Source organism: Mustela lutreola, chromosome 5 (assembly GCF_030435805.1).
Source record: "Mustela lutreola isolate mMusLut2 chromosome 5, mMusLut2.pri, whole genome shotgun sequence".
NCBI classification, from domain to species: Eukaryota; Metazoa; Chordata; class Mammalia; order Carnivora; family Mustelidae; genus Mustela; species Mustela lutreola.
In genome coordinates this window covers 68324739-68338597 of record NC_081294.1, presented here as the reverse complement: position 1 = coordinate 68338597, position 13859 = coordinate 68324739, and the positions used below count along the sequence as shown (strand labels likewise).

The following is a 13859-nucleotide window of genomic DNA, read 5'->3' as shown; positions in this document are numbered from 1 at the left end:
CAGAATCCCCACACACTCTGTTCCTTTCTCTCAGAGATGTACGTCTGTAATCAAGATAAGTTTTACTTGATCTTTGCGGCTCAGACCCCAATATCAGATGCATGGTTTCTTGTGTACTGAACCTGTCAGAGTCCTTATCATACTACAGTATAATTACTCACTTACTAGTTTGTCTAAAATAATACACTGGTTTCCTCTTAAGAGTAAGAGTTGCGCCATTTAGCTCTATATCTCTGCAAAGTGACTGGCAGTGCTTGTGTTACAAACAGAGAAGCTATGGAGCTTGGAAAGTGGAAAACGGTATGGAGGTTCCACAAAAACTTAAAAAACAGAAATACCACCTCACCCAATAATTACACTGCTAGGTATTTACTCAAGGAAAATGAAAACGAAAAGACACACCCACCCCTATATTTACTGTAGCATTATTCATAATAGCTAAGATAAGGAAGCAACTGAAGTGTCCATGGAAAAATGAATGGATGAAGAAGATGTTATATATATATTCAATGGACTAGCACTCAGCTATAAAAAAGAATGAGATCTTGCCATGTGTGACAACATAGATGGACCTAGAGGGCATTATGCTAAGATAAGTCAGTCAGACAGAGAAAGACAAGTACTATATGATTTCACATATTTGTGGAATCTACAGAAGAAAACAACAACCAACCAACGACAACAAAAAACCCCACAAACAGACTCATAAATACAGAGAATGACCTGGTGGCTGCCAGAGGAAAAGGGTGTGGGGTAATAGGTAGAGTAGGGGAAGGGGATTAAGGGGTACCAACTTCTTCTTTACAAAATAAATGCAAAGTACAGCATAGGGAATATAGTCAATAATAACGTACTGATTTTGTATAGTGACAGAAAGTAACTACACTTACTGTCATGAGTGCTGAATAATGTACAGAGTGTCAAATCACTATGTGGCACACTTGGAACTAATATAACATTGTGTGGCAACTATACTAAAATAAAATTTTGAAAGAATTTACGGGAATTGACAAGGAGTACTGAGCTGGAATGAAACCAAAGCTATGCCTTGGATCCAGGGGGGGTCTCTGGCTTTCAACCTCATGTGCCTTCTCTGTATTATCTTCTATAGAAGGACACAACAAAGTCATCCTAAAGGTAAGGTTTCCTGTTCGGAAAAAAAATATTCATGAAGTCAGTACATAGAAACATAATTTAAAAAGGCATTAAAATGATAAAGGAGACTAGTAAAAGGACCAATTTGAATACAAGGAAACTTTTTCATTCCTAGGCAGGAAGGCAGATACTGCAACATTATCCAAAGCTGTTTATCAAGGTTTAAGGGTTGATATCAAGGAATCAAGGGTTTAATATGTTAACACATCAGCCTGATTTGAAGTAAAAAGGGAAGAGCTACAATTAGACATATTGGTATAAGTAAATCAATGTTCTATTTTACATATGGCTATTTTTAAAGCCATTTTTAAAATTCTAGATCTAAATTTAAAAAGTATTTGAAAATAGGTAAACTCGGTGAATCACCCAATTGCTAGCTTAATACTCCTTGCATGCAAGCGCCTGACCCAAATAGTTTGGTCAATTAATACTGAACCGTCATGCTTTCAAAATAAACACAATAAGAAACTTCATGAGAATTGTTTGCCAAATAGTAACTGTTTATTTATGCTTTGTAAACCTATTAAAATTAAAAATTTTCTAAAAATCTTTCTTCTACGCACCATGGCACACAAAGCCTGCTTTGTGTCATCCTGTTCATGGTAGTTAGAATAGCTGGAACTTACTCCGATTTGGAAGTCACATACTAAAAGCGTAGACTTTTAGTATAACTCATACAAGACATTTTCCTTAAATGGACTAAATTCAAGGTGTTGCTGCTGTCATTCATCGACACAAGAGACTTTATTTGGCTTGGTCATAACACTATGACTCCTGTTCAGCAGTTTTATCTCCTTGGTGTCTATATACTTCTTTGAAGAGAGAAGAGGGATATGTCTTACTTAAACTGACTAAATGAATGAATAGAGGGGCACAGATATCTACTTAATCCACTCTGAAGATGCTTGCCATACAGACTGATACCATGAGTTTTCATGGAAGAAAACAGAAATCATGGATTAATTAGAGATATATACACCAAAACAGAAATAGAGTTCTTCCTGAATCTGAAGCACTGTAAGCCAGCAATGATTGGAGCAACCTATGCCTGCTGTAAATGTTACTAATTGTCACAAGTCATAGACCAAAACTAGCCTCAAATACTATAACCAACTTTCAAATTGGTATCTTGGCCCTCACTCTACTGACACCTAATTTTAAATCTGCAAGTCAATTTTTTAAGTCTTTATAACATAAAATTCTAAATTCATGTTTCCTCAGATTCTAACTAGAAATCTTTCTCCTGTCTGTGACTATTCACTGAGATGTCTGGATTAGATATCTAACAATTTTTCCTAGGGACACTTCAAATTATTTTCTGAGTGTTGGCTATTACTTTCGGATCCTACTTACATAACAGAAATCATCCATTTTCCTTACCATTCTTGCTAACACAGAGATCTCTGCCAAAGGAAGTAAGAAAGCGCACAAAACAGTCACCCCCATTTTATCTCTGTGCAGAACTGGCAGAGACTAGGATTTGATGGCCGGAAATGCTTATGAGCTTCTGAAATGTCCAGATTGGAGTATTCTGATACTGAGAATAAAACTCAAAGAAATAAATCTTTACGCTTCTCCCCATTACACTGTTAATTTTAACCTCCAAGATGATTTTTACTTGGGCCAAATTTAAAAGAAGAAGAAAGAGGAGGAAGAGGAGGAGGAGGGGAACAGCAAGGAGAACAAGAAGAAGGAAGAAGTAGAAGAGGCATCGAGTTGAAGTAAAGATAATTATGATAGACTCAACGAGGTGGACTAAAATAAGGCCATGAGCTCACAGTATTCAGTTTTAGGAGATCAGGAATTCTCTTGATGTCATGTCTATGCCTGTGAGGTAAACAGTACACCATGAGGAACATTCCACAGTTCGAAAGAGATAGAGGGCATGCTACATATTAATCTCTTAAGTCCCTCTGTAGTTCCATTTTTTGATACTAAAATGTGGCACTTTGCAGAAGACTAAAAGAGAAGTCTAAAATCAATATATTTAATTGTTGTTGACCAGAAGAGATTCCACATTTTGAGAAAAGTATAAAACTAGTATATGGAGGGATGGACAGATGAACAGACAGAAAGGGAAGAGAAAAAATCTTAATGTTTTCTTCTCACATTGTGTATTTGTGAAACCCTTCCAGGATAAGGCATTACCTGAAACGATACCACAGTAATGACTGTGAGGAGCTGACTTCTCTGTGACTTTTTCCTCCACGGACCTTTTCTGCCTATATACACGGTGTGGGTGACCCGTTATGGCCATTGTATCATTGAGTGGTTCAATAAATATGAAGTCCTCATTGAGCTGTATAAATCCCATCTGGAAATATATAACATAAAAAGATACGTAAGAAATACTATTTGGATAAATTACTTTCTAGGCTCTCCTACTCACACACACTCTATGTTCTTTCACATATATGCATACGTTCTAGTGAAGCTTTTTCAGCAACGCCACTAAAAGGTAACTGTCCTCCCATTTTATTACTTCATCTTTACATACTTTATTGCACTAGCATAAACTTCATTTAGTTAGGCTTAGACTGTGTGGGTGGGAGGCTAGATGCCAGCAACAGATGCACAGTAAAAATTCTGGAATGGTTAAAGGCTCACTTTGGGAGACCCATGGGGTCACTTACATGTAGGCATGTACAGAAGACCAATATGGTTTTTAGTTGCATGTACCACATAGTCCAACTTCTCAACAATCATTATTTAATAAAGTGATTCATGTAACATGTCAAACCAAAGGCAGGTGACATTGCATTAAAATTATTATATAAAATACTCCTGAAACCATGTACTAACCATTTTTAAAACCTTTGCTCAGTAAAGTACAGAAAAAAATGAATCATCACTTACACAAGCATGTTTCAAGTCATATAATGCCATGTTTTTAAAGTTAGCCAATTGTAGACAGAGAGCTAAAAACTGTAAAATATGGTTATTATCAATAAAAAGAACTTATAACAAGTAGGTATCCTTTAATTATATTGAGGCTAAGCCTTGTCATTTCTTTCCTTCCTTTTTTAAAATATAAATTTATATTATAACTAGGAAAATATTCCACAGAGACATATGACTTGAACTTTTTGGTTTTTATTATTTTATTCTGCAGTGATGTATATATTACATGTATAAAATATACTTGACTACATATACTTGACTTCTGTTAACTCTTTAACCAATGTTTTTGAAGAATCCCTTAGAACCTGCATTTTTCATACCCAGTCTACTATCAAAGTTCTTCATTCTGTTTTGAATTACATAAAAACTATGTATAGTTCACTTTAATTTGATGCACATACAGCTAGAATAGTAATAATATACTTACTTCTTCAGATACAGTAATTCTTCTATACAAAATGTTAAGAAAAATTAAATCTATACTAAAAAGAGGTGTGTTTTCCTTAAAAGTACAGAGGAGACTTTTTCTTTTGTTTTAATCATTAAAGTGTACTATATCTTCTCTCCAGAAAGACTAGATGATTGCCAATATGCCATCTCATTTTATTCTATATTGAATCAATGTTACAAAATATCTTAAGAATAAATCTAAAAATACTCATCACTTTTTTAATCAAATTTTTATAACATTAATAAAATTCTCAAGTACTAGAATAACAGTTCCATCGCCTCTGTCTGTTGTCCCCTTCTGTTTCTCCCTCTCCTTGTCTTTCATAGACACACACATGTGTCTATGGGGATAATGGAGAAAAGATTTACTGTGACAATTCTTGTAAAACAGGTATGCATTATATACTTGTGCCTTTTGGGGGGCTTTTTCATTCATAGGGGCTTATAAGGATCAGATTTATTAGGTAGAGAAAATCAACCTGAGAAGCATGGACTCACTCTAGGAAAAATTCATAGGATGTCATGTGTATACTTTTGCCATTCTAAAATACAGTCACCAATACATGGGTACTAGAACAAAGGATAGAAAATTGAAAAAGTGAGAGAGACACCGGCGGTATACTTTCTCTCAGCCTAGAAATTCCCTTGAATCCTTTTTATGTAACAAATTTCCATTGTTCCATTATTCCCCAGCTAAAATACCACCTTGTCTGGGAAGCCCAAAACCACTTCTACAGTCTTATGGTAGAAGCGGTCAGGTACCCCTCAATTTAATTTTTTATTTTTTATAAACATATATTTTTATCCCCAGGGGTACAGGTCTGTGAATCGCCAGGTTTACACACTTTACAGCACTCACCAAAGCACATACCCTCCCCAATGTCCATAACCTCACCCCCCTTCTCCCAACCCCCCTCCCCCCAGCAACCCTCAGTTTGTTTTGTGAGATTAAGAGTCACTAATGATTTGTCTCCCTCCCAATCCCATCTTGTTTCATTTATTCTTCTCCTACCCACTTAAGTCCCCATGTTGCTTCACCACTTCCTCATATCAGGGAGATCATATGATAGTTGTCTTTCTCCACTTGACTTATTTTGCTAAGCATGAACGTTCTAGATCCATCCATGTTGTCGCAAATAGCAAGATTTCAGTTCTTTTGACGGCTGCATAGTATTCCATTGTGTATATATACCACATCTTCTTGATCCATTCATCTGTTGATGGGCATCTAGGTTCTTTCCATAGTTTGGCTATTGTGGACATTGCTGCTATAAACATTCGGGTGCATGTGCCCCTTTGGATCACCATGTTTGTATCTTTAGGGTAAATACCCAGTAGTGCAATTGCTGGGTCATAGGGCAGTTCTATTTTCAACATTTTGAGGAACCTCCATGCTGTTTTCCAGAGTGGTTGCACCAGCTTGCATTCCCACCAACAGTGTAGGAGGGTTCCCCTTTCTCCGCATCCTCACCAGCATCTGTCATTTCCTGACTTGTTGATTTTAGTCATTCTGACTGGTGTGAGGTGATATCTCATTGTGGTTTTGATTTGTATTTCCCTGATGCCGAGTGATATGGAGCACTTTTTCATTGGTACCCCTCAATTTAAATCCTAATTTCAACAAGCACTATGTATAAAAACTTGGACATTTTACTTAACATCTCTTAATCTCAAAATAACATGGGCTTATAGATGTCTATGAAAAAATTTAGGACAGTGTCACACACAGAACAGGTATTCATCAAACAACAGATCCCTCCCTCAAACTGTTATAATGGGTCATTTTTATATTTATGATAGCAATTATTTCATTCTCCTCATCAAAATCGCTATTGCTTATGTGTCTGTATCTTACCCCATTAAGTATAATTTCTTTAAGACCAAGTACTGTGCCTTAGTTATATTTACAAATTCTTTTTTTTTTTTAAGATGTTTATTTATTTATTTGACAGAGAGAGATAACAAGTAGGCAGAGAGGCAGGCAGAGAGAGGAAGGGAAGCAGGCTCCCTGCCGAGCAGAGAGCCTGATGCGGGGCTCGACCCCAGGATCCCGGGACCATGACCTGAGCCGAAGGCAGAGGCCCAACCCAGTGAGCCACCCAGGCGCCCCATATTTACAAATTCTTGATGGTTAATGCAGACTAGCATACAATGAATGCCAAGAATGTAGAGTATTAAACATATTTTTTAAATCTCTGATTTAAAGTTCAAAAAACACTGAATGTCAAATACCTGAAAAGATACTAGAAATTGTTTTTAATAGTATAAAATACTCATTATGATCTTAACCTCTGGCATAAATGAAAATTCTAAGTAAACAAAAAAATTATTTTTAATATGAATCCCAATGAATTGTTTTCCACACATGTGTTCATTGTCTCCGATGTAAAACTAGAATGAATTTTGAAGTAATTACAAGAAAGGCAAAAAAATCTTCCCTTAATAGAAAAAAGGACAGTAAATATTTAAAACTTGAAATAATAATTATTAAGATGTAGTACATCTACACAGGGATTGAGAGTAGATGCTATCACAGTATTTATCCCTGATGCATGCTGTGAAAATACAAAAATATGTTACTCTTATGAGGTTCAGTCAGTATTGAAGGTCACTAATACAACTGATAGTGTAGCTGATGATGAAAATAATAAGTATTATGATGCTCAGTAAGAACATCTCAAACAAACATGCTCAGTTTCCTTAAATCACAAATTTATAACCTGATACATTCTTTCAAAAGGTTATAAGTATAGTTGGATTTAGAACAATAAACCAAGGGGCACCTGAGTGGCTCAGTTTTTAAGCATCTGCCTTCGGCTCAGGTCATGATCCCAGGGTCCTGGTGTTGAGCCCCATATTGGGGTCCCTGCTCCATGGGAAGCCTCTTCTCTCTGTCCCTCTCCCCCAGCTTGTGTTCCCTCTATCACTGTGTCTTTGTCATATACATAAATAAATAATCTAAAAAAAAAAATAAACCAAATAAAATTGACTTGCATACCAACATACAAAATTTAATGACTCCAAAAACAGATTGTGGACTGAATATTATTTGGATTCATAACCTACTACTAAGCAACTTTGAGAAAGATACAGTGACTTAATCTACACAACTGTAAGACTGTGCAGAACATTGACTTTTGACAAGCACATGTAATGCTCTTATCATAGGATGTGATACTGGGTAACCACTCAATAAATGCTCACCATGATTTTTATTTTATTAATTAGAATAACCACAAGAAATCAAAGCACCAAACATTTGAGTATGAAGTGGTGACCTCAGGAGTCCAAAGAATCAAAACTGATCCACCTTTGTATTCCCATAGGACCATACTAAATATTTTCTGAAATAAATTTTTTTTAATTAGGATTTAGAAACCACTTCCTAGTAATTATTTGTTGGTTAGAACTTTATATGCAGACATTTTTAAAAACAAGAAGCCATTTTTGAAAAGGAAAAAAATGTTGGAGTAATTATAAATGGTGACTCACTCATTCAATACATATTTACTGTCTGACTACAGTGTGCTCACTCTGGGGCAAAGTTAGCACTAAGTGATTAGCGTTCTTTCTTCAGGGAAGGGTTTTCCATCTGAGACCAGAATACTATCCTAAAGAAAGGAAAGTGCTCTAGCTTAGGTCAGTATCTTTCAAGATAATTCCTTCTATTAAAGCAGAACTACAGAAAAACTTGAGGTCTTCGTTGTCACCATGAAAGCCTCATGTTTCCCATTGACCTCTGTGCACAAGGATCCCTGCACACAAGGGTCAATAATCTGGCAGCATTCATGTTAGTGCAAACATTGTCCTTTAAGTTTCAGAAGGAAAGAAAAGAGAATGTGAATATCATACAGCACACCATCTAAAATAAATGCAAGACTTATAAGCACTTTTCTCCCAGAATGCTCTTATTTAGATTTTTCAAAATGATTTTAAATGTTTTGAGACATTTCACACAAAATTTGGAAATGAAATTAAGTTTAACAGATGTTCCCTACCTTATTTCTGTTATCATATGCATATTCTCATATGGTGGTATCTGTTCTTTTGTCATTGAATGTTATTCTTTGATTTCACAATTTAGCAAGAATTTCGGTATTTTGCAATTACAAAATACAATTGTATTTTGTACAATTACATTAATATGTTACCATTCATTTCTTTTCTTTTTTTTACTAGTTCTGACATTTTATTTCTCTATTTAGATACCTCTGTGCTTTATTAAGACAACAAAGAAAATGATCTTCATGTAGGTGCACTGGAACTGTCACTATATTCTAAGCACAAAAAATTTGATTTGGTAAATGTGCCAGATATACTGTTGGTGAAGTGCTCCAATTAACCAATATAAATATTTCATGTTTTCAAATTCAAGTTAATTATGGTCTTTTAAAAATAGATCCTAAAACTCTAATGCAAACATAATTTAAAAATGACTTAGGGGCATCTGGGTGGCTCAGTCAGCTAAGCACTGGACTCTCAGTGTTGGCTCAGGTCATGATCTCAGGGTGGTGAGATCGAGCCCTGAGACCTCCAGCTCCACTCTCAGTGGAAGTCTGCTTGAGATTCTCTCTCTCTCTCTCTCCCCCTCTTTCTCCGTCCTTTCCGCACTCTCTTTCTCTCTCATAAATAAATACATAAAATTGTTATAAGTGATGTAAAAATTGGAAAACAACATGGCACTCTCCACTCTTGTTCCCCCTCTTCACTGACAGGGTACTTTACTTCCACCACCTCACTGCCCATTCCCTCACAGAACTGAAACACTACTATAGTTACCTCAGATTTTCTCTTCATTCTTCCCTGATTCTTTCTGGAAAACTATTTTCCAGAACCTTGGTTTTCTGGGTCAGCTTTCAATGTGTTGGCTGAAGATATTTATCTGAGGCTCAAACTGCATATTGTCAGTCTTTGATAATGTCCCATTTTAAAAATACATAGCATAAAAACTCCATAGCATAAGTGCTAAAGGACATGAGGAATGTGTTAGATCATTATAATTATTACATAATTTCAGGATATCCGAAGTGTCTTGAGGGATAGCAGAATCTGGATATGATGAGGGCAAGGCTATTCCCATGAGAGGAGATGTTATAAGCAAACGTAAAGAGGACGTGGAGTCTAGCTAAGAGTTAAGAAGATGACTGTTTTAAGTAGAGAGATGGGAAAAGGTAGCAAAAAAAAAAAAAAAATGAACCCACATAATTGAAAACATCAAATGATGAAATTCATTTATTTATTTATTTATTTATTTATTTATTTGAATGATGAAATTCTTGATAGGAAGTCAATGTCCTGACGTTCTGAGGATGATTACTATCATGTCTGACCACAGGTATATCAAAGAATTAGTGAGGCTCTAAAAGAAGCCCAAATGTTGTGTTTCTACACAGCAATTACAGAAGTTGTGAAAAGATCTGGCATCTTGAGACACTTATGAAAATATTATAGACACAAGGCTGATGCTCTACATGAACTGAGCAATGTACATTTGGCTTTATTTGAGTATTTTTTTGTACAGTAATGTTACAGTATACATCTCATTAAGTAAATAAAGTATATAAAGCATTTTATAGTTCAGAGTATAACCATAATATAGGGCTTGATGTAAATTATAATACTGTAGGTTTGTTCGATGCTTTAGTCAAAAGACATCATTTTTAAGAATACTATAAATAGCAGTGATTTTTCATGCATTTGTGTATTCAATACATACAAGCAAGTCTAGGAAAATACACTTCTGACACCCAATCTATCCTACTGTCTTACAATGCTGAACTCTTCCTGACTTGACCCTTTTGATGTTCCCCCTTTACGCCCACAGGGGGAAATTCTAAATCCTTTGTGAAGATATATAAAGTATAAGGTCATGATAAACTCTTGCCTACCTCTTCAGTTTTATTTTTACTACTTCAACTTTATATATAACCACAACAAACACATTTTTAAAGATTTTGTTTATTTATTTGACAGAGAGACAGAGAGCTCAGAAGCAGGGAGAGCAGCAGGCAAAGATAGAAGCAGGCCCCCCACTGAGCAGGGAGCCTGATGTGGGGCTCAATCCCAGGACCCTCAGATCATGACCTGAGCTGAAGGCAGAGGCTTAACCGACTGAGCCACCCAGTGCCCCCAACGAACACATTTTAATTGTGTGAACAAATATCATATTTTAACATATTTCAGAATAACTTTTAGTTGTATGATCACATCTTGGTACATTGCACATGCTGGTTTCTCTTTCCAGAAAGTCATTCTTGGTTATTTCTTAAAAAAACAAGCCAACCTGGCCCTCTCTCCAAAGTAACCAGTGCCTTCCTGATTCACTTCTACACTGTACCTTTCCCGTTATTACACTAATCAGTCCACTATAGTCATGGTTGTTGTGTGTCCCTGATCAGACCATGAGGCTTTGGGCACAGAGCTCAACTTCCTGCCTTCAACACATAAGGCCTAGTATACAGCAGGTACTCAAGGAATGTAGCTTTTATCTTAACATACTCTTCCTTTTTGAGATAAAAAGAAAACATATCCATTCAATGCTTGAGACCATCTATTCCATCTACTCTACGTAAACTCCATTTGAAGGGAAATTACTATTCAATTTCTCCACTCCGGCTTTCCCAGCATTGCCTTCCTTGTGAGCCCAAGTTCCATCTTTAGAAAAAGCTTTCATGAGACCACACTGTTAACATTATTCTGTTTTCTTTCTTTGCCAAAGGGCTTCGGAAAGTATCCTGAACCTATGAGAGTAGAAGCAAACTTAGAAATCACTGGGCCATCAACAGAGTTTAAAATCAAGAAAACCGAGACTTGGAAATGTGGCATAACTTGCCTAGAATCACACAGAGACTTCATCCGAGCATCAGGGCTGGAATCTAATATTCCCAGTTTCCAAATTTGTTTTTGGTTTTAACACATCACTCTAAATTTGCGTGCTACCTGCATTTTCCTTTCCCCCACTGAGCTCTGGAAATTGTTCTAAAGCCGCCCACCATTTCCTGTCCTTTGTTCTCCTCCCTGAGGCATTTGGCCCTTGACCACTTTTCTTCTCCAGGAATATTACATTGCTCTTGCTCTCTTCTCTAGCAACTGTTTGTTTCCTTAAACTGGTCACGTTCCTTACTCCAAAGCAGGTCTTTGGTCAGCAACTGCTGTCTGCAGTAATCCCTCCCAAAGGTTTTATAACACCCTCTATGCATAGAGCCAATACCCAAATCCCCAATCCCCCTCTCAGCCCACTACTTCCATTGAAGATCCATGATCCTCTCTGTTCACTTCTCATCCCCTCACTTCAGATGTGTAATCCTTCTCCCACACCAGTGCCTCTCTCTGAATGTGTATCTCTGTTCATGCCTCAAACGAATCTCTAGTTACCTAAGCTAAAGAAAATATAGCCTTTTTCTCTTTACTTCTTCTAAAATATTTACAAGGAAACAATAATGTAAGAAAATAATATGCCTGAATGCCAGACACTGTGTATATATGTTTTCACTTAATCAACCAGCAAGCTTGTGCCATGTAGGCTAACTTCACTAGTTTCATAGTTGAAAAAAGTGAGTTTCAAAAAGATTTACTGTGTCCTAAGGTCACAAATCAGTATGTGGTGAAGACAGGATTCAAACCAAAGAGTGCCTTTGTGAGGCCATCTGAGGCCATATCACTGTTATTCCAAATAACTCTCATCTTTAAAAAAATTTGCACTGAGGGTTTGAGGTCAGGCACAACACCTCACGAATGGTAGATGTCCAAAATTTGATATCAACAGCAAGGCCAGGTCCCATCCCTCACAAAGCAGAAGACAAAAATACTGTGTTAGTCTCTGAACTTTATCCTGAGCTGACTGTTTTATATGATGAGACACATTAGCTGCCGAAGGCAAAACGGGTTTCTGAGAGGGCTGAGGGTTTCACCCCAGACCCGCCTCAGAGCTATGAACCCAGTCACTCACCCAAGACTGATTTGGGAGAACATTTCAAGTACTGAGTTTTTCTTTCCTTCTTCCTTTGTTTTACAATTCTCTTTTCTATTTTCTTCCTTAAAATGTCTCCAGATCATAAAACCAGAACGTTTAATAGCAGGACACTTAGAAGATATAATTTTAAAAAAGCAAATCATGATCCCAAATCCTGTATCATATAGGATGATTACACAGGTATGTGTATATTTATTACTAGTCTATTAACATGCACAAAGACACACAAGTAGATATGTGGGTATGTACCTGTGTGTGTGTGCATGTGTGTCTCTACACACGCACACATTTTTTTTAAACGATTTTATTTATTTGACAGAGAGAGATCACAAGTAGGCAGAGAGAGAGCAGGAATCAAGCTCCCTGCTGAGCAGAGAGGCCGATGTGGGGCTCAATCCCAGAACCCTGAGATCATGACCTGAGCCGAAGGCAGAGAGAGGTTTAACCCACTGAGCCACCCAGGCGCCCCCACATGCACACATTTGTTCAAGTTTTATATTCTACTTTACTTTTCCATTTAAGAATAGCTTCAATGCTACTTTGTTTCTTAATGGTATTAAATAATTTTTATAAGTCTGGTTTTTAATTGCTGAATAAATGTGTACCCTCTAAACATATCATAATTTATTAGCTATTCTTTCATTTGATCATCTGTTCAATAAATGAGGATTGACTTTGTACAGTCAGAGGTCAGGGACAGCAGTGATGGCCCAGGCTGGCAAGACCTGTCACCAATTTACCCACACTCCAGGAAGGGATACAATTTGCTATTTATTTGACTGAGTCAAAGCTACACATAAAATTGCTCTATCACTGTTAATAAGCTTTACCTTGATGGTTTAGAAATTCATTTATGACTGTGTTCTATTTCACACACACACACACACACACACACATAGAGTTTCAAATATAGCCTGGACGTATCCCCTCATATACCTAAGGGACAAGGCAGGCACTTAAAGTGATCAACTAGAGAAGACAAACCAGCCCTCTTCAAAAGACAACTGTGAAACCCCAAGAGACTGAGGGGTATATCTGAAGAGGACAGCCTCCCAAGAACTCCTAAGTGTGGCCCATGAGATACAGAGTCACCATTTTAAGCAACTATCAAATATAATGCTTAATACCACTATCCCATCACACAATTACCATGCCATGACTCTGTCACCAAGCCATGACATCACTAGTCACCCAAACATACTCCTCCTTCCTGCTTCCCTTACAGATTCTGCCCTCGAGGAGCCAGAGGAAGCTCAGGGCACTGAGCAGGAGAAATGGAAGCCCTGGGTGGGGAAACAGCAAGGACTCTGACTTCCTTCCCCCTTCTTCACTGCAAGTAAGTAGCTCTAAGCAAGCCTGAATGCGGAAGGCATGTGGCAGA

At 37.0% G+C, this 13859-nt stretch overlaps 1 protein-coding gene across 1 annotated transcript in view; it reads right to left on the bottom strand.

Annotated features, from left to right (window-relative positions):
- Positions 1 to 13859, bottom strand: part of ADAMTS19 (ADAM metallopeptidase with thrombospondin type 1 motif 19) — a 248373-nt gene that overhangs the window by 199121 nt on the left and 35393 nt on the right. The window contains exon 2 of the mRNA XM_059173349.1: positions 3304 to 3469. Coding sequence (XP_059029332.1) covers positions 3304 to 3469 — 166 coding nt within the window. The remainder of the gene's footprint in view (positions 1 to 3303; positions 3470 to 13859) is intronic.